We start from the raw sequence: 20,164 nt of genomic DNA, 5'->3' as shown, positions 1-20,164 counted from the left end.
AGTCCTCAGGTGAATGATATTGAAGAAGAAGAAAGCTGATACCTTTCATCTCTGTATAGAGTACAGAGGACTAAATAATATCACTACGAAGCACACAGATGCGATAGCTCAGATTGATGATTTACTGGATGCATTACATGAATGCCATAGTTTTCAGCAATAGAGATCTTAAGAGTGGTTACCATCAAATTTGGATTAGAGTCGAGGATGTGCATAAGATCGCTTTCAGAAACGGGTTTGGACATTATGAGTGTTTTATAATGCTATTAAAGAGTAATCTCATGACCGAGATTAGAAAAACTTAGAAAGTGGATGAGTTTGTCTAGAGCCTTTGGCCTAAGGATCATGTGATTAAACACGGGGGAATAGATGATGTGGCATCTAGGAAAGGCTAAAATTATGCAAGATAAATCAGCGCGGATGGTATGCTAATATGTAATGGCAAGATAGTTGTACCTAATTAGAATAATCTTAGGCAAAGAGTTATTCAACAGTGCCATGATGGCCCATTGCGTGACCTACAGGTGTGAGAAGACATATGATCTTGTGAAGCGAGATTTCTTTTGACCAAAGATTAAAGAGCAAATTCATGAATATGTGACACGATGTTTCTCGTGTCAAGTGAGTCAGGCAGAGCAGGTGAAACGACTTGGCCTTTCACAGCCCTTGGAGATACCACCAGGTATATGGGAGAGCATTTTGATGGACTTTATAATTGGCCTGCCTACGACACAAGGTGGATTTAATTCTATCCTTGTGGTGGTTGACCATCTTACCAAGATGGTTCACTTGATTCCGACTAGGGAGTCTATTAGTGCCCCGCAAGTTGCGGATTTGTTTATTAATCATATATTTTGTCTGCATAGAATACCTAGATCCATAGTCTCAGACAGGGATGTTACCAACCATTTTTGGACTACAATGTTCGAGGCACTACGAACTGAGTTAGAAATGAGCAGTAGGGATCATTCTGAAATGGATGGTCAAACAAAGATAGTTAACCCAACTTTAGAGGATATGCTTAGAGCATATGTTATTATTGAGGTAACATACATGGGACAAGTGGTTACCATTATTAGAGGTTGCCTACGATGATAGAAAACATTCCTCTATAGGAATGAGTTAGTTCGATGATATAAACATTCCTCTACAGGAATGAGTCTGTTCAAGTTAAACTATGGTTATAGACCCACAAATCCAACAAAGGTGAAATACCCCAAAAATTGCCTAGTGCCGCAAACTACATGTTCAAATGCGAGAGATGCTTGTGCTTGCGAGAGCTAACATCTGCCAAGCTATGGAGCTAAGATGTATGCAAATGAAAATAGATCTTTCAGAGAATTTAAGGAAGGAGAAAACGTTTTTCCTCAGAATTCCACGTCTTTGACTATAGGAGATTGTGCTAAGTTATCATCCCAGAATTGTGGGCCGTGGTTAATTCTTAACAAAATAGGCAAGGTGGCCTATAGATTGGAATTACCATAGGGTTGTAAGGTGCAACCAGTGTTTCACGTTTCTCATTTAAAACGGTTTTTGCCACCAGGTAACTCACTAATCAAGGGTGTTGTTGTGTTTCAGTAGATAGATGATAATGAAAGGTGCAAACCAACAAGAATCCTGGACCGAGGATCAATGTAAGTACGTAGTCGGAAGATACCCACAATGTTGGTTGCATGGCATGGTTTACCTCTATCTGAGGCGACCTGGGAATCTGTGTACCAGATACAAAGAGCATTTTCAAATTTCATCAAGGACGTTGATGCCTGAAGAGGGAGCGAATCTTATGCTCAAGCTGAGGTAACATGCTCTTGGAAGGGTCACTCGGCATTTTCCCCTTAGAGGACCGACGATTGTAAATAATCTACATTGTGCTTTATATATATGGTCAAAGGGATTTAGTGTCAAGGTCATCGGTGAGGGCAACTTGCATGACTAGGTGGGTCTAAAGGCCTAAGGTCTAGGAGTTCCTAAATATGAATTGTGCCTACTATGTCTTGTCATGCCTATTAGTCAACCAAAGGATCATTCTATTGAACTAGAATCGGGATCCATACCTCCATGTAGAGCTCCTTACCGAATGAAACGTATAGAATTGGAGGAAGTGGAGCGTCAGATTACTATTGGAAAAAGGATCGATTCAACCCCACCAGGGTGCTCTTCCCCCATTTAGAGCGCCACTACTATGTCATTTTATGCATCATCGCACACACGAGCATTCATTGTAACATTCAGTTTGTAACAGAAGCCCACACAACTTGCCGACTTACACTGATGATCATCCATATAGAAGGACAAGGGAATTGTTTACTCTATGCCCTAAGACACTCATTAGCTGTAAGAACTGATTTACAACTCTGATATCATGATTAACATTTCCACTACTACTATTGGCCATAGCTACACAACAGCTACACCACTGAAAAATGGAAGGCAGAAACATGGGATAGAAGGGGAAAGAAAAAGTGGCTTTGTTGCACGAACAAGGACAGGTGGCACAGAACTGTGACAGAGACAGGAAGGTAGCTAGGAGGGACAAGTTGCAAAAATTGGCTATGTAGCATCTCACGTAGGTTGCATCCACAATCAAATGCCATTGGAGAACAATTCTACGAGTAATGGGACATGGGGGAATGTTGCCAAGAGTGAGAGCTGTGACGTCCCCATGCATATGTATCGACACACTCATACACCCACACATTAGCATCCATTTAAAAAAAACCATGTACTTAACTGATGCCAGGACTCCACTGCTACCAAAATTGAAGGGAGACTACCACTGCTTGTAAAGAGCATAATCTGTCTCTTGGTCAAGAGCAGTTTTAAAAGTTGAAAAAGGAAGGTTTCAAAGAAATGCACCCTTAAAATACTTACCACCTTGTGGGCAAGCCTTAAAGATAAGTCAGGTAATGAAATTTAAAAGTAAAAGGGCACACTTATCAAGCAAACTATGCACTTCACAATCGATCTGCTTTACATTTGCAGCTCAAATCAAACCTTCTGCTAATATGGTGACGATTTGTCATATGAAAAAGTTCTGACAAGGCACCTTTGTCCTGCCGACTTACGAATTTTGGACACTTTGAGACTGAAAAACTTTTAAAGGAGAAAAAAGTGAACTATTACTTACCCTTCTCCTTGTCACTTCCATTAGACCAAGCTCAGAAATCTCTGAAATGTGAACCACAGAACGGTCCAGCTGAATTGCTTTGCGCATCTCTTCATACACCAGGTTTTCATGCTCTGCTAAATAGAACAAGTATTTGTCAGTCTCTTATTTTCAAGATGATAATTAAAATGCATTCAGGTCATAGCTAAACATCTCTGTGGAAAATTTTGAGTCATGAAGTTTACACACATAACACCACATACTTTTTTGAAACGTAGTTTGTCATATCAGTCATATATAGAATTCTAAAACAATCCTAAAAGAATGCCAGCCTATCTAAAATGTAAAAAGCTACCCTTGCTATTTCGAGATTCTCCAAGAAGAATTTCTTAACAGTGCTGGAACTTCCTGAAAAGCTTCAGAAACTACAAAGCTGGACATACCTGCTATGACAGACCATAAAAATAAATATTTATGTTGATCAATTATATCTTCTCCTAAAGTGTTGCAGGCTTAAGAACAAATCTATTGTCAAGGTATTAATGCAATATTGAGACCAACTTTATATTAGACCATGCTTCAAAGGGTCTCAGAAACAGGAACCCTTTCAATGACTGGTGAATTTTTTTCCTTTTGTTGATATCATAACCTTAGCATTACCCCACATGGAATTTTAGTTATATGTCACATTCACTTCCATATCATGGTGATTATCACTTGCCCAAGTGCACTCTTTCATTTTTGGAACTGAGTTGTGCTATTACTTCTTTCACTCTTCCTGACTAATAATTCAATCATAACTACATTAATCTGAGCAACAAATTCTCAGCTTTGGTTGCTTTTCAGTCTGATATAGAGTTCAAGTAAAGAAGAAGCCCATAAAACTGAAGAAACGTTGCTTTCTCTTAATCACAAGTATTCTGAGACATCAGGAAGACAGCCTCATATATGTGGAAACCATTAGTCCTTTTGTTATACAGCACATATGTGGAAACATGATAGTAAAATCTTCATATTAGACGACCACAATGATTTGGAAAGGCAGCCTGTCTATCCTATATGGTGAGATCACCCTTCCCATCAATGGGGTAAACTTGCATGGACGAGCCATGCATGGCCATGTCAGAGTCGAGACCCCATGCACCCAGTGCAACCTTAAAGTGTCATGAGATGCCAACATGTATCAGAACCAACGCTTTGTGTTTGCAAACTGACAGCTGTAACTATCACTGTAGGAAGAGAGGCCTTTGAGGGAGCTTGACCTTAGGTATCATCAAAGGGGGAGGTGTTGGAGGAGGTGGCAGCCTCAACCCCTCATATGTGGCCTAATGTTGGTAATAGGCATGGGAGCATGCTGCTGAGATGTGACAGATAGGTCTTACAATTTCTCCTATAGGCGATATGAGCATTAGTGGGTCCTTGAATATAATGATAGACTTGAGACCCTCCTCTATAGCCCTGCTGGCTCTTTGGGGCTGTGGAGGAGCCATGTATGGCTATGTGGGTGTGGGTGTGGGTCTGGGGACACCATGCACCTGGTGCAAACTCCGATTGCCATCATCCATGTGGCACCAACAATTCAAGTTCCGTAGTTCTCATGCAGCACTAGATGTCTTTGAAACTGCTGGCAGTCCTTATGAACTGAAAATATGCACAACCTATTACTTGGAGCTCAAATTACTGATTAGTTAAATAATATTTTTCAATAATCTGAGACACGGTATTACTAGCACAAAGGACTTTTCTCTACAATGCCATAGCAAAGACTTAGACTTAGCTTGACAGACTTGGTAAATTTTTGTCATACATCGATAAAACTCAGGACCAATTCTGATGATTCTAATCCAGTCTCATTTGCATACAACATGGATTCTGTCATTGCCCAAGACAAACATCTTGTCCAAATCCAAATTTATTTTCCACCAAGAGGGTCGCAAGCAATCATTGATATCAACCAAAGAAGATGGCTTACATCGAAAGATTCACACTATCCAGCATCTTGGACATTGGCTGAAGATGGGTCATTCACAATCCAAAGTCTCTAGAGTCATTGCAAAAGGAACTAGGTTTGTTCCTTTTTGTCGAAAAGGGGGTAGGGGCAGATTAGAGAAAGGGGCTCAAAGAGCAGAAGGGAGAGAGAGGAAGGGAGAGAAGGAGGGAGATGGGGAAGGAGAAAGAAAGAAAGTTTATTAAAGTCTTCGGAAGACCGATGGGTCTATGAGTCTGTGAGAAACCTGATACAAACTAGCTGGAGGGGTGGAGCTACTAAGCGAGCATCCACACCCATACAAAAGCCAAAAAACAGTATCCTACATAGTCATATCCAGGGAAAGTAGTCATCTGTATCATCATCCTCATTATTATCATCATCAGCATCAGAGCAGCTGTCATCATAATACATAATACATAATATAAAGTGAAATAGGCTCCAAGTCAGCATGGTCCTTTCCCTCGTCAAGGTCGAGGGAATGATAGCATGAAATCAGATATAGAATGCTGCCGACTCCCTATGGATGCAATCATGTGCTGTCTCTCGGTCACAACTCTACGCCTAACAAGGGTGACAGTCACCCCTGCCGGTCTCACCCCCACTTTGAACATCGAGGGAATGTCCCCAAGTGTAATATGCGCATCAGCCCTCTGTCTAAGCTGCCGTGTCACTGACTCTAGGCCTCGATGATGGCTATAACCTATAGAGGGGGGGTCTATATGGTCTGGCTGAAAGAAATCTGTGATCATGCTTTGAGAAGAGTCCACTAGGGTATGCTCCTCATGCTCTGAGATCGGAGTAAGCACTCATGATGCCTAATGGCCTCATGGATGAACGCAACCACGCACCTTTGACCCGGAAAAGAGAGAAATCAGGACAATAGCTCAAAGCTCTCTCTGAACAGGCAATAAAAACATCATCTAATCTCATAGTGAACAGGCACCTGAAGATGAAATGTTCCTCCAACTCAACCTCCTATAGGTTGCACAACGTGCATCGTATACCCTCTGCCCGACCACTTTCAATGCGGAGTCTATGTGAAGAGACCCAAAACTGCCCAATGGAGATCCTCAATGAATGGGGCAAGTGAACCCGTGTATACCCTGGTGGGTCAATAAACCCCTCATCTGAGATATGTAGGCAATGCTCTTTGTAGAAGCTGAGCTTCACTGGGAGCTCGATTGGCTCCAACCAGGTCCGGAATGTGTGTAGTTGTAGAAGATCCTCCTGTATGACCTGGTTGACCTCATGATACCGGAGTGGGGAGAACAACGCATCAATGCTGTACTGGAAGGGAAGAAGTCTATCCATATGTAACACCAATCGCTCAAACCATCTCATTGTATGCACAAACTAGCATCTATGATCCCCTGCCTCTGATAACGCCATGGAGGAGGACAATGCCAACCACGGTAATCTACTGTGCCCAAAGGTTTGATCTCCATATGCTCTGACTTGATATAAGTAGGTAATAACCTGAAGCGCTGCATCAAGCTGCAGTGGTGAAGATCCAAACTGAGCTTGGATGATCTCGTGAGGAACTGATGGCATACTACGAATCATCCGTGATAGCGTAAGAACCTGTAGTCGCTCCACATGAGCCCACTCATTATAAGACAAGTCTGGCCCCCAACAAGGGCTGCCATACATCCTGCTGGTTGAACCAAAGAGTCGAAGAGTAGACACTTGGTCCGAGGATCCTGAGAGAGAGGAAGAGGTGGGAAGAGAAAGAAAGAAAGAAAGAAATTTTATTAAAAGTCTTAGAAGACCAAAGGGTCTATGAGACTGAAAAAGACTTGATACAATGAGTTGAGGGGTGGAGAGGCATCAACACCCATGATGAACACAAGAGAAACACCATGATCATAACGATACTGATACATAAAGAGAGACAACTCTCTGAACCCATGGAGAGGGCGAGGGTTGGTGGCATTGTGATGACCCTCTAGGAGAGCTGATACAGAAGTTGAGCCTAAGAGGGAGTTGCTGATGTGTGAGGCTGTAGAGAGAGAGAGAGAGAGAGAGAGATGAAAGAAAGAAAGAAAGTTTATTAAAGTCTTCGGAAGACCAATGGGTCTCTGAGATTGGGAAAAAACTTGATACAAATCCACCTAGAGGGGTGGACCTACTAACCGAGCATCCACACCCATACAGAAAATAGAAAATTGTATCATACATAGTCATATCAAACAATACTAGTAATCATCCTCCTCCACTACCGTCATAAGATAGAATGAAGTGTGCTCCCAGACAAGAGTGAGAGTGATAGCATGAAATCAGATATGGAGTGTTGGCTGCCCCCAGTGGGTGTAGTCCCACGCTATCTCTTGGTCTTAACTCTACGTCTAACGAGGGCGACTGTCACACCTGTCGGTCTGGCTTCCACTCTGAACATGGAGGGAATGCCCCCAAGTGTAATCTGTGCATCAACCCTCTATCTGAGTTGTCGTCTCACTGGCTCTGGGTCACGATCATGTCCGAGACCTATAGAGCGTGCATCCGTGTGATCCGGCTGAAAGAACTCAGTGATCATGCTCTCAGATGAGTCCAACTGGGTCTGCTCCTCATGTCTCTGAGATCGGAGTAGGTGCTCACAATGCCAAACTACCTCATGAATGAATGTGGCCAAGCATCTCTGATCTAGATAAGAGAGAAATTGGGATAACATCCTGGAACTATCTCTAAATAGGCAATAGAATGCCCCTTGATCTCATAGTAAACAAGGCATCTGAAGATGCAATGTCCCCCCGACTCAACATCCTTGAGGCTACATAGAGTACAAATGCGCCCCTCCCTAGGTAGACCCTCTGCTCGGCCAGGGGTAAGGGAGGGGATGGGTGTGGTCGTGACCCTATGCGAAGAGACCCGAAGTTGCCTAATAGATCCTCAATGAATGGGATAAGTGAACCCGCGTATACCCTGGTGGGTCAATAAACCCCTCATCCGAGATATGTAGGCAATGATCTTTGTAGAAGCTAAGCTTCACAGGGAGCTCAGCCGGTTCCAACCAGGTCCAAAATGTGTGTAATTGTAGAAGATCCTCACGTATGACTTGGTTGACCTCATGATACTGCAGTGGGGAGAATGACGCATCCATGCTATACTAGAAAGGAAGAAGACTATCCATATATAACCCTAGTCGCTCAAACCATCTCACTATGTGCGCATACCAGCATCTCTTGTCAGTTGCCGCCACTGATAACGCCATGGAGGAGGATAATGCTAACCACGGTAGTCTGCGTATGATCTCCGTATGCCCTGACTCGATATAAGTAGGTAATGACTTGGAAAGCTGCATCAAGTTGCAATGGTGAAGATCCAAACTCAGCCCGAAAGATCTGGTGAGGGACTGACAGCTTACTCCAAATCATCCGTCATAGAATAAACACCTGTAGCCGCTCTACATGAGCCCATTCCGTAACTGACAGGTCTGGCCCCCAACAAGGGTTGTCGTACATCCCTGTTGTATAGAAGACTATGTCACGACCTGTATAGGATTCTGAGAAATTCCATGGTTCTGACCATAAGGTACCATTACAGTTCCAAACAGTGCAGGATAAGGTCTCGAATATTTGAGTCTCATAGACGTCGTCCCCCTATGTGGGAGAGGGGCCTTGTAAAGAGTCACCCATCTCGTATGACTGCCCACATCCTGTCCTTCTGGGCTTGATCTCGCGGCTGTATTAGAATGCGCCTCTCTTCTACCTGTAGGGGGTAAGATCCTCATCCATGGAGATCGATGGGTGGTCTCGAAGAACATATCTACGTCGTAAAGCCGCTAGTCGCGCTTGTGCATCATGAAAGCGTATAATGAGGGGCTGCTCTTGATTGGGGTCCCTCCCCACCCGCCATGCCCTCTCGATCCTATGCTCATCTACCTCAAGAGTGGTGGCCACAAACTTAGCCGCATCACTCATTGGTGTGCTCTTAGTGCGCGGGATCCCACGAACCCTGATGTTGAGAGCCTTACTGGCTCTCTGCTGCTGCTCCAAAAGAATGGCCAAGACAGTTGCCTTTGCTTGTTTGGCCACATCTTCCCATCTCGATGTCTCCTCAATGACAGATTGCATATTCGCAATCTGTGTCTCAACAACTAGCATACTCTTTGGGACTATACGGATAGAGGTAAACTCCTCTCTGAGATGCGAAGTATCATGTCCGAGTCCCTGGATAAGACCAGCCTGCTCTTGAATATAGCAGGCCTGCTCCTGTATAACACGAACCAGGTCCTGAGTGTATCGGGCTTGCTCCTGCGCATAGCGAGTTAGCTCCGTCTCATGTGCTCGCAAACTGTGTACCTCTGTGAATAAGGCCTCCCATATGTCCGGTGGGTCAACTAGTCCCTGTCCTAACTGAAACTTAAAAGAGTTGAGGTACAAAGGTAGGAGGGTGGGGCAAGATGGTGGATGGTGACCGAGCGAGCTAAGTAAGAAAGGCAAATGGCTGAGATATGGATGAGAAGAGCCCAGTGGGATATGAGAGAGCTGAGTGAGGCATGGATGATGTAATCCCAATGGGATGTGGGAGAGATGGCTGACTAAGAGGAAGTGTTGAAAGAAAGGTCGAGTAATGCGGGCCTGTGTGTATTGCCTCTAGTGAAGGTGACTTGAGTGATGAGTCGGCTAAAGAGGTCGAAGACAGACCCCCCGTCATGGATGTAGGATAACTGCAGATGTGGCAGTGGCTGAAGTAGAACCTGTCAATGTGGCTATAGCTGGGGCTGAAATGGATCCCATCAGTGAAGACGAAGATGTGATTGTAGCTGTAACTGAGATCCCATCAGTGAAGACGTAGATGTGATTGCAGCTATAACTGAGGCTAATAATAGCCCCCGTCGATGCGGATGTCGAAGCGGATGTCTTGTGGACTGCCTTGCTATCCACTCTGAGCCCACTCCGATTAAAGTGCTTGTCGACATCTTCGAGTTTAAGCTGCACCTGTTGAGGTTTGTCTTCCTTCTTAGGCTTGTCTTTGTCAATATCCTTCTCCCTTTTGCCTTTCCCCATTGCAACTATAACTCTTGATCTTTGTTTTTTGCACGTGAAAGAAAGGGGCCCATAGGTGGGCCGGGCCATAGCGCGAGGCCCTCCCATTGTGCGGTGGAAAGGTTGCCAATGGTGGAGGAGGTGGAGAGGCTGCTGGTGATAGAGGGGCTGCAGGTGGAGTGGATAAGGCGGGGTGGCCAAGCGGAGCGGGAGAGGGGCCAAATGAGACCGGGTGGCCAGACTGTTAAGGTGGGGAGCCAAACAGGTTAGGCGGAGGGCTAGGAGCAACGCGTGAGGAGGGGCGAGTGAGAAACAACGGGTGAGCAGGGGGGACGGGTGAGGGGGGACGGGTTAGGAGAGAGAGAGAGAGAGAGAGAGAGAGATTAACGTCCACGGGAGGCCTCGCCGGCCTATGGGACAAAGTAACTCATACAGACCACTGTGGGCCGGGGCAAAGGGCTCACTAAGGCCCTTGCTGAGTACTCAAATGCTATACTAGTACAAAATAGCAAAGTAGCAAAATGAGAGTGGCATGAAGATATCAAGTGCTCACAGCTAGAGTCCCAAGTGCATGGACCGGCTCTACGTATTCAGGCGCCATGATGGCTCTCTGATGAGATGCAAAGAGCTCACGTATCTGCATCTGTCAAGATGTCTCCCGTGGTGGTGGAGGACGTGGTCTCCTCGATCTCTGGATCCGATGGGCTATGTCAAGGGTGATGCCTCGCCTCGATCGATCTCCCCTAAGGAGAGCTGAAATAGGTCGAACCTCGATTGTGTGTGCTCTGGTCGCCTGTCGCGCGGTGTATGGTCTCTGTGCCCCTCGTCTGGCAGTGCTGTGTCGGCTCCCTCCACAGACCCATATATCTCTCATGTCGGCTAGCTCCTCCTCCTCTATCCCAGAGTGCCCTCGAGACGAGTCAAATGCATAGAAATCCGTGACCTGTCTTTGCGCTCGGTCTAAGCTCCGTACCATGTGGTGCGGTGGTCCCATCCTCCTGCTCTCTAATATGTCGTAGTAGTATCTCCCTGTGTCGTCGCATCTCCATCAGGTAGAGCCCAATGCAGACCTAATCCTGGAAGTGGATTAGTCGTCAGAGTGGGACAAAGCCGTATCCCTACTAAAAAAGGCAGTGGTAGTGCCCTCGGATCTATAAGTAGGCTGGACAGACACACAAAAAGTGCTCCTCTGTCTCGACCACCCCCATCGTGCACAACCTGTGAGTCCACTGCTCTCTCGGTATGCATGCAGCTCTCCCTGTCTCAATCCTCAACTGATGGGACAAGACCTGCATTTGTCCGATGGCAATCCTCAATGCGTGTGAGACTCCTCTGTCCTCGAGATACTGAGGTCTGATGATGAGCCCGTCTTCCCATACTCTTAGAAAGTGGTCATAGTAGAGTTGGGTCTTGGTGGGGAACTCCTGGTCCTCCCCCCAAGTGTGAGACGTGTGGAGCTGAAGGAGATCTAACCGTATGATGTGGTTAATCTCATCTCGCGAGATCACCTCAGGCGGTGCATCCATGCTATACTGAAACGGGGGAAGCCGATCCATTTGAATGCCGTGACCTACAAACCATGCGGTGATGCATGCAAACCATGCTGTACCTGCCCCACTCTCAGATAGTCATATGGAGGACTCTAGTGCCAGTCTCGGAAGTCTCTCACGAGGTAGGTCCCATACTCTATGGAGGAAAGTCACTCTCTGAAAGATGGCATCAACCTAGAGAGGGGTCATGGCAAACTCTGCCTATACTATCTGATGGGGGACCGAGGGCTTACTCCGAATCATCCTGGAGCCCATAATCACTTGTAGTCGCTCGAATCTCTTCCATTCTACTGCTGAAATATCACACCCCCAAAAAGGTGCTGCATACATGGCGGTCGGCCTCACTAGAGTGTCGAAAAGCCAACACTTCGTCGGTGGATCCTAGAAGTGTGCCTGGAAGCACTGTCGCTCTAGTCGGGCCAAGGCACCATGCTCTCGTGTGAGTCGTGCTCTGGCTGTGTGGGTCATCGTGAAAACTGGCCCTGTGAAAACTGCACCCAAGTATGTGTAGGATTGCACAATCTCCATTGGCTGACTCTGGTATGTAAAGCTATGGCGGTGAAGCACTATGTATTAGAGAGAGAGAGAGAGAGAGAGAGAGAGAGAGAGAGAGAGAGAGAGAGAAAGTTTATCAAAGTCTGCTAAAGACTAATGGGCCTATGAGATTGAAGAAAAACCTGATACAATGAGCAAAAGCGTGGAGCTACTAAGCAAGCATCCTAACCCAAGCTAGAAAACTATGTAGACATAGTCAGTGATATCAGAGAGAGAGAGTGGGTGAGGCAAAGAGAGAGGCAACGTAGGTGAGCGGAGAGGCTAGCGAGGGGGGGGGGGGGGAGAGAGAGAGAGAGGGAGAGAGAGAGAGAGAGTATTAAAGTCTTTGAAAAATCGACGGGCCTGTGAGACTGAGAAAGAAAGAAAGAAAGAAAGTAATATTAAAGTCTTTGAAAGACTGATGGGTCTATGACACTGTGAAAATCTTGGTACAAACGAGCTATGAGGTGGAGCTACTAAACGAGCATCCACACCAATGCAAAGTGCCAAAAATGCAAAATGATAGTACTAAGTACAACATATTCATGTCAGTGGTGAGCTACATGTCAATCTTCTCCTCCTCATCATCATCATCACCAACATCAGGACATCATGGTGGGGTGGGGGCAATGGAGGCATGAAATCGGCAATAAAGAGAAACCTAATACGATAAGCTGAAAGGGCGGAGCTCCTAAATAAGCATCATAATCATAATCATCATCATATCGAGTTTGGTCAAATACATCATATATGTGAGTGGGGATCCCCAAAAGGTGTGGAGTACCAGGTGGACCTGGTGCTGGGTAGGGTTGTATTGGCATGAAGCCCGTGATAGAGTGCTAGTGGCTATCTGTGGATGTGGTCCATCGTGGCCTCCTGGCCATGGCTTTGCATCTGACAAGGGCCACGGTAACCCTTGTCGGTCAAGCCCCGATAATCACCAAGCATGATCTATAAGTCCGTTCTCTGTCGCATTTGTCGTGTCGTTGGCTTTGGATCTATAGCTCGTTGACCACCCGTAATCTGATGGTCTGTGTGATCTATCTAGAAGAACTATGTGCCATGCCCTTATCTTTGCAATTTGAGTAGACGCTCTCTGTGCCTAACTGCCTCATGGATGAAGGCGGCGAGGCATCCCTGATCTCGGTAGGAGAGGAATTTCGAAAGGGATCCGAAACCATCCCTAAAGAGACGGTGATAGCGGCCTCAAATCTCATAGTATACAGGGGACTTGAAGGGGAGGTTCTCCTTTGACTCGATCTCCTATCGATCACACAAGGTGCAGATGCGGCTCTCTCTAGGTACTCCCTTAGCTCATCCACTCTCAATTTAGAGTAAATGTGATGAAACACAAGGCTGTCCGATAGAGATCCTCAATGGATGTGGGAGGTGGATCTTGGTATACCCTGGTGTGTTGGGGTAAAGGCACTGGCCACCCTATGTAAATAGTACTTGATGTTGTACTTTAGTGTAGGACACTTAAGTACGCTAAGTACACATTTGTACTTAGCTGTACTTAAGGGTTACTACCATAATATAAAAAGTGTGTGCTTGGGGAGGTACCACTCACTCATTGTGATTATCCCCACTAGTGTGTGTGTGCAGTGAGTCTCCTCACTCCCGACTCTATCTCCCTCTCCATCTCTCAACTGGTATCAGAGCCAACGGGCTCTCTCCCCTCCTCTCATCCTCACGGGCATTGCGGGTTCTCTCTCTCTCAGCCAACGGGCTGGAACAGGGAGCTCACTCTCTCTCATCGCGATGGCAAAGGCACGTGAGCTGTGAGCGAGCATTGAGTGGCTGCAAGCAAGCGGAAGCGGCTGCAAGCAAAGTGGGAGCGGCTGCAAGCAAGCGGGAGCGGCTGCAAGCAAAGCGGGAGTGGCTGCAAGCGAGGCGCGCGCAGACGCACGACGACAAGCAAGTCGGCCGACAGGGCCGACGCAGCGCGCGACGACCAGCAGGTCGGCCGACACAGGCCCTCCTCCTTCTCCGCCCCGCGTGCCCCTCGACCTCTTCTACGCTGCTCTTCGACAGAAATAGCAGCATAGGCTGCATTCAGCGCGTGTCTCCCCGTGGCTGCTCTCTGATAAAGAAAGCTCCACATACATGTGGTTCTACGAACTCTCCGAGCAGCGTGCACGTAAATCGAGAAGGCACATCGCCGTACCAGCCCTTCCCCCTTCTCTTCAGCCTCTTTTTCGTGACAAACGAACAGCAGCAACGGCTGCACTCATCTCCGTACAAGTACAGCCAATAGGCAGGGTACCGTGCAAAGGTACGTAGGGTAAGAGTGCATCCTGTGCAAGGGCACACATTGCTGTATTTTCTTGCACTTCGACAGCACATTTTTTAATTTTTGTGCTTTCCCGCACATTGAGGAGGATCTTTGAGTCTCATTGGGCTCAAACATTGAGGAGAAATTCTTTACTGTTTATTCGTTGTCCACGGAACAGCACTGTATTTCGCCATTGGCATATGAGCCAGGTGTTCTACTTGGGGCAGGGCTTACACTCGCACTGAGGCTTAACTTATGCCGCAAACAGTGTCGAGACAGGTCTTATCACTTGGCCAGTGATTGTACACAGTGTTGGCACTGGGTATATGCATTGGTCAGATCTGTTTAGACACATGCAGTGTATGCTCTTGGATGCAGGTCAAACGACATGCAGTCACATGCCTTGTGAGCAGTAGCAGTTGATGCCACTTACTGTGTTAATGCACGGAATGTGCCGTAAATTCAAGGGGCTTTTGATGCTATTGTGCGTGGGACATATGCTTTAACTTGTTGCTGAAAGTACAACCACATTTGGTACAGATTTGGTCGATTTTGACCAATTTTGACTTTCGTCAAATTTGGGGCTTTTGTTGCCTGACCGGCAATCTGTCAAGTGGGAGCACTCTACATGCATCAGACTATCTCGTGGAGCACTACTATGCTTTGAAAGTGCAAATTTGACTTACAGTGTTTGGTCAAAGGTCAATCTTTTCCAGATTGGATGTCAAATCTCTGATTTTCTTCATGCATTCAAAGAGCTTTTGAGCCACCTCACTTCCAAACTGTAAATTCAGTTGGGGGGGGGGTTTCTGAAGCATATGGAGGTCTAAAATCAGGGATTTTCATCAAAAAATCAGAGATCTACAGTTTTTTTGACAGTCCGGGACTGTCAAACATCAGGTTTGACCATATTTGACTATCAAAAAAGTCAAAAAGTACTGCTTTTTTTTTTAATTATATCAGTTCTGGGATTTTTCTGGAGCGATTTGACACAGCCGTACCGCACTTTCGCCAGCGAAAAAGACAGGAACAGTTTGATGTACTGTTTCTGCAGCAAGTGGGAAAAAAAATATTCAGTTGGTTTTGTGCCACTGAAACAGTACCAAATTCACTTTTGATCGTACTTCCGCTGCGGGGGAATTTTCTTGGAGTGACTAGTGCTTAAGTGCACGACTACAGGGAGTCAGGCGGTTCCATTGAGGAACAAACTCTACTTTCTTTACCATGAGTTCCGGCAGCGACGTGTCGTCCTTGTTCCAGATAAAGAAGCTCGAAGGAGCTAAAAACTACGACATATGGAGGACACAATGCTACAATGTGTTGATGCAGAAGGACCAGTACAAGCCTATAAAGGAGAAGGGTGTTAAGCCCTCCAACGTTACTGATGAGCAGTGGGAGAAGATGGACAACTTGGCCATGTCGACCATTATGCTTACAGTTGTTGATTCACTGGTTGTAGGCATCAGGGATGAACCTACTGCGTGGAGGATGTGGAAACGTCTTGAGGATACTTATGCCAAGAAAAGTGCCACGGGAAAAGCTTACTGGCTGAAAAAGCTTGTTGGTCTTCAAATGAAGGAGGGGACACCTATGTCCACTCATATTATTGAGTTTAACAGCATATTCAGCCAGGTGATCAACCAGGGGTTGAAGCTTGATGATGAGCTGAAAGCTACACTCATCCTATGTTCTCTACCTGAGTCATGGGACACATTCAGGACTTCTACCAGCAACTCAAATGCCATTCTGTTATTTGCAGATGTGGAGAGTGCTCTTCTACAGGAAGAGATGAATAGAAAGAACAATGTTGTTGGGGAGTCGAATGCTTTGTGCACGCAGCAGGTCCAAGACACGTGGAAACTACAAAGAAAGAGAGAGGAGCAAGTCCCGCTCTAAAAGTGATCTTGTATGCAACTATTGCGGCAAAAAGGGACATATTGAGAAAAAGTGTTTTCAAAAGAAGAACGACCTGAGAGCCAAAGAAGGCAAGACTCAAGGCAAGTCTAAGGGCAAGGAAAAAGAGGAGCTGCATGTTACTTATGTTAGTGACAGTGACAGTGGACGTGAGATATGTTTCACCTCTTCACTGGAGGCTCATACACTTCATGCTGGTGATGGATCAGATATGCTTTCCTGGATTATAGATTCAGGTGCTTCCTTTCATGTTACACCCTACAGAGATCTGTTTGTCAGATATGCAGGAGGGCAGAAGGGAGTTGTCTTTCTTGGTGATAACCATGCATGTTCAATCATTGGCATAGGTGATGTCAGGCTTGTTCTTGAAAATGGTCAACAGTTAATGCTCAAAGGAGTCAGGCATGTCCCTGAAGTGAAGAAGAACTTGATTTCCACAGGTTTATTGGATGACGATGGTTATCAGACCACCTTTGGCAGTCAGAAATGGAAAATCAGCAAAGGGGCAATGGCTATTGCCAGGGGTCCTAAGGTTGATACTTTGTATTCACTTCATGCTGGACATTGTCCGCATTCCGATGTAAATGCCGCCGAGCTGCCAAAGATTTCATTGTGGCATAGCCGGCTTGGCCATATGAGTATTAAGGGAATGGAGCAATTGGCTCATTTTGGTTACTTGCCGAGTCTAAAATTTTCAGATTTAAAGAAATGTGAATTTTGTCTCTACGGTCGTCAAGTACAAATACCTCATAAGAGAAGGTCAGATCAGAAATTACAGCTCTTGGAGCTTGTACATACAGATGTGTGTGAGATGCCTACACTCTCTTTAGGAGGTTCTAAGTACATACTGTCATTCATAGATGACGCCACCCGCAAAGTGTGGGTTTACACTCTCAAAAAGAAGAGTGATACGTTCAAGGCTTTCACTAAGTTTGTTGCAATGGTCGAAAATGAGACAGGCAATAAACTGAAAGCTTTACGATCTGACAATGGTGGAGAGTATTTGTCCAAAGAGTTTCAAGAATTCTGTGAGGCAAAGGGTATTCAAAGGGTGTTGTCTGCACCATATGATCCTCCACAGAATGGTACTGCTGAAAAAATGTTCAGGACCATTCAAGAGAAAGTCAGATCCATGTTGTCACATGCTGCACTGCCCCACACATTTTGGGCTGAAGCTGTAAAGACAGCTGTGCACCTTATTAATAGGTCACCAAACAAGAGACTATGTGGCGGTGTGCCTGAACAGGCATGGATGGGTAAGCCTCCGTCTTACAAACACCTACGGGTCTTTGGTTGTGTTGCGTATGTGCATGTACGCAGGGAGGACAGAACTAAACTGGATCCAAAGTCTCTTAAATGCATATTCCTAGGTTACGGTGACAAAGGTGAGATGGGCTACAGGATTTGGGATCCCAAGAACAGAAAGCTTATACGCAGCAATGATGTCGTGTTTGATGAAACCATCATGTTCAAGGAACCTGTTGTACAGCAGGGACCTTTAAAAGTAACTATTGATGATGACAGGCATCATGGGCAACACAGACAGGCTGTAAATCAGCCACAACAGCAGCATAACCAGCCATTAAATGATGCTGCAGCAGGTCCTAATGGACAGCCAGGTATGGCAGAAGACATCCCAATGGATGAGGCACAGTTAGGTGATCTTCCTGACATGCAAATGCAGCCAGGAGACATGGGACAGCCACCTTATCTGGGTGATGAACAGGCTGGACAGCCAGCTCAAGACGATGGTCATTGGGTTAGAAGGTCAACCAGACCGACGCGGCAGCCAGAAAGATTTGTTCCAGGCATTGATTATTTGATGCTCACTGATTGTGGAGAGCCTTCATGCTACAGAGAGGCTAGGCAGAGGGCAGACAAGGTTCAATGGGATCTTGCTATGAAGGCTGAAATGGACAGCCTTCACAAGAATGGCACTTGGGAATTGGTATCCTTGCCTACTGGTAAGAAGGTACTGCCATGCAAATGGGTTAATCGACTTAAGGTCACACCTGGTGAAAAGCCAAGGCATAAAGCCAGACTGGTTGCCAAGGGGTTCAAGCAGGAATATGGTGTTGACTTTGATGAGATATTCTCTCGTGTCGTTAAGATGACAACACTCAGAACTGTATTAGCATTGGTTGCACATGCAGATATGGACTTGGTCCAAATGGATGTCAAGACGGCATTTCTTCATGGTGATTTACATGAAGAGATTTTTATGCAGCAGCCAGAAGGTTTTACAGTGAAGGGAAAGGAGAAGCTTGTGTGCAGACTGAAGAAAAGTCTTTATGGTCTTAAGCAGGCACCCAGAGAATGGTATCATAAGTTTGATACATTCATGCGAATCCAAGGTTATAGGAGAAGTGACATTGATCACTGCTTGTATACCAAGAAAGCTTCAGATGGCAGTTTACTGATCCTCATTTTGTATGTGGATGATATGTTGATTGCTGGAAAATCTCATAAGGAGATCAATGCCTTGAAGAAAAGATTGCACCAAACCTTTGATATGAAGGATCTTGGTGATGCCAACCATATACTGGGCATGCGGATACTTCGGGATAGGGAAAAGCGGTTGCTATACTTGTCTCAGAAGGAATACATTGGCAAGGTCTTGCAGAGATTTCACATGGAAGGGGGGAAGAGTATTGGTACTCCATTGCCTCCTTATGTGAAAATCAATGCTTTGGACAGCCCTCAGACAGATGCTGAGAGAGCTCAGATATCAAAGATCCCGTATGCATCAGCGTGTGGCAGTCTCATGTATGCTATGGTTGCAACCAGGCCCGATATTGCGTTTGCAGTGGGAGTGGTTAGTAGATACATGGCAAACCCCGGCAAGAAGCATTGGAATGCAGTGAAAGGTGTCATGAGATAACTGAAGGGTACACAAGATTTGTGTATATGTTTCGGCAGTCAAGATGCAAAAGTGCAAGGTTATACAGACTCTGATTATGCCGGTCACCCTGATACCCGAAAGTCTACTACCGGATATGTTTTCACTTTCACTGGAGGTGCAGTGTCGTGGGTATCTAGAATGCAGCAATGCATTGCTTTGTCTACCACAGAAGCTGAATATATTGCAGCCACTGAGGCATGCAAGGAGGCTATATGGCTATCTCGGTTAGTGGCAGATTTGGGTTATCCATTGGAGATTCCATTGTTGCATTGTGACAGTCAGAGTGCCATACAGTTGGCACCTAATCCTGTCTTTCATGCAAAGACGAAGCACATAGATGTGAAATATCACTTCATCAGGGAGGTGCTTGAGAACAAGCAAATTCAGCTTGTTAAGGTGCATACAGATGACAATCCGGCAGATCTGTTAACCAAAGGGTTAGCTGCAGAGAGGTTTGCACACTGCAGATCTCTTATGGGTATTGGTTGAGGCCAATATTCTTTCTCTCCTTGAGGGCACACTGCCTTTAAGTGGGAGGTTGTTGGGGTAAAGGCACTGGCCACCCTATGTAAATAGTACTTTATGTTGTACTTTAGTGTAGGACACTTAAGTACGCTAAGTACACATTTGTACTTAGCTGTACTTAAGGGTTACTACCATAATATAAAAAGTGTGTGCTTGGGGAGGTACCACTCACTCATTGTGATTATCCCCACTAGTGTGTGTGTGCAGTGAGTCTCCTCACTCCCGACTCTATCTCCCTCTCCATCTCTCATGGTGGATCAATGAAGTCCTCCTCAGAGATGCACAAGCAATGATCCTTGTAGAAGCTGAGCCTCACTAGGAGCTCACTCAGTGCCAACCAAGTCCTTAGAGAGAGAGAAAGAAAGAAAGAAAGTTTATTAAAG

The 20,164-nt window shown here is 45.7% G+C and overlaps 1 protein-coding gene across 1 annotated transcript in view; it reads right to left on the bottom strand.

Annotated features, from left to right (window-relative positions):
• LOC147891520 (ribonuclease E/G-like protein, chloroplastic) overlaps positions 1–20,164 on the bottom strand; it is a 100,359-nt gene that overhangs the window by 15,913 nt on the left and 64,282 nt on the right. The window contains exon 8 of the mRNA XM_087388379.1: positions 3,128–3,240. Within this exon, the coding sequence (XP_087244505.1) occupies positions 3,128–3,240 (113 nt within the window). The remainder of the gene's footprint in view (positions 1–3,127; positions 3,241–20,164) is intronic.

The sequence above is a fragment of the Dipteris shenzhenensis genome, chromosome 17 (assembly GCF_047967505.1).
Source record: "Dipteris shenzhenensis isolate YYH24624 ecotype China chromosome 17, Dip_SZ_1.0, whole genome shotgun sequence".
NCBI classification, from domain to species: Eukaryota; Viridiplantae; Streptophyta; class Polypodiopsida; order Gleicheniales; family Dipteridaceae; genus Dipteris; species Dipteris shenzhenensis.
Note: the sequence above shows the minus strand (reverse complement) of the source record. Positions and strands in the feature narration are given on the sequence as shown.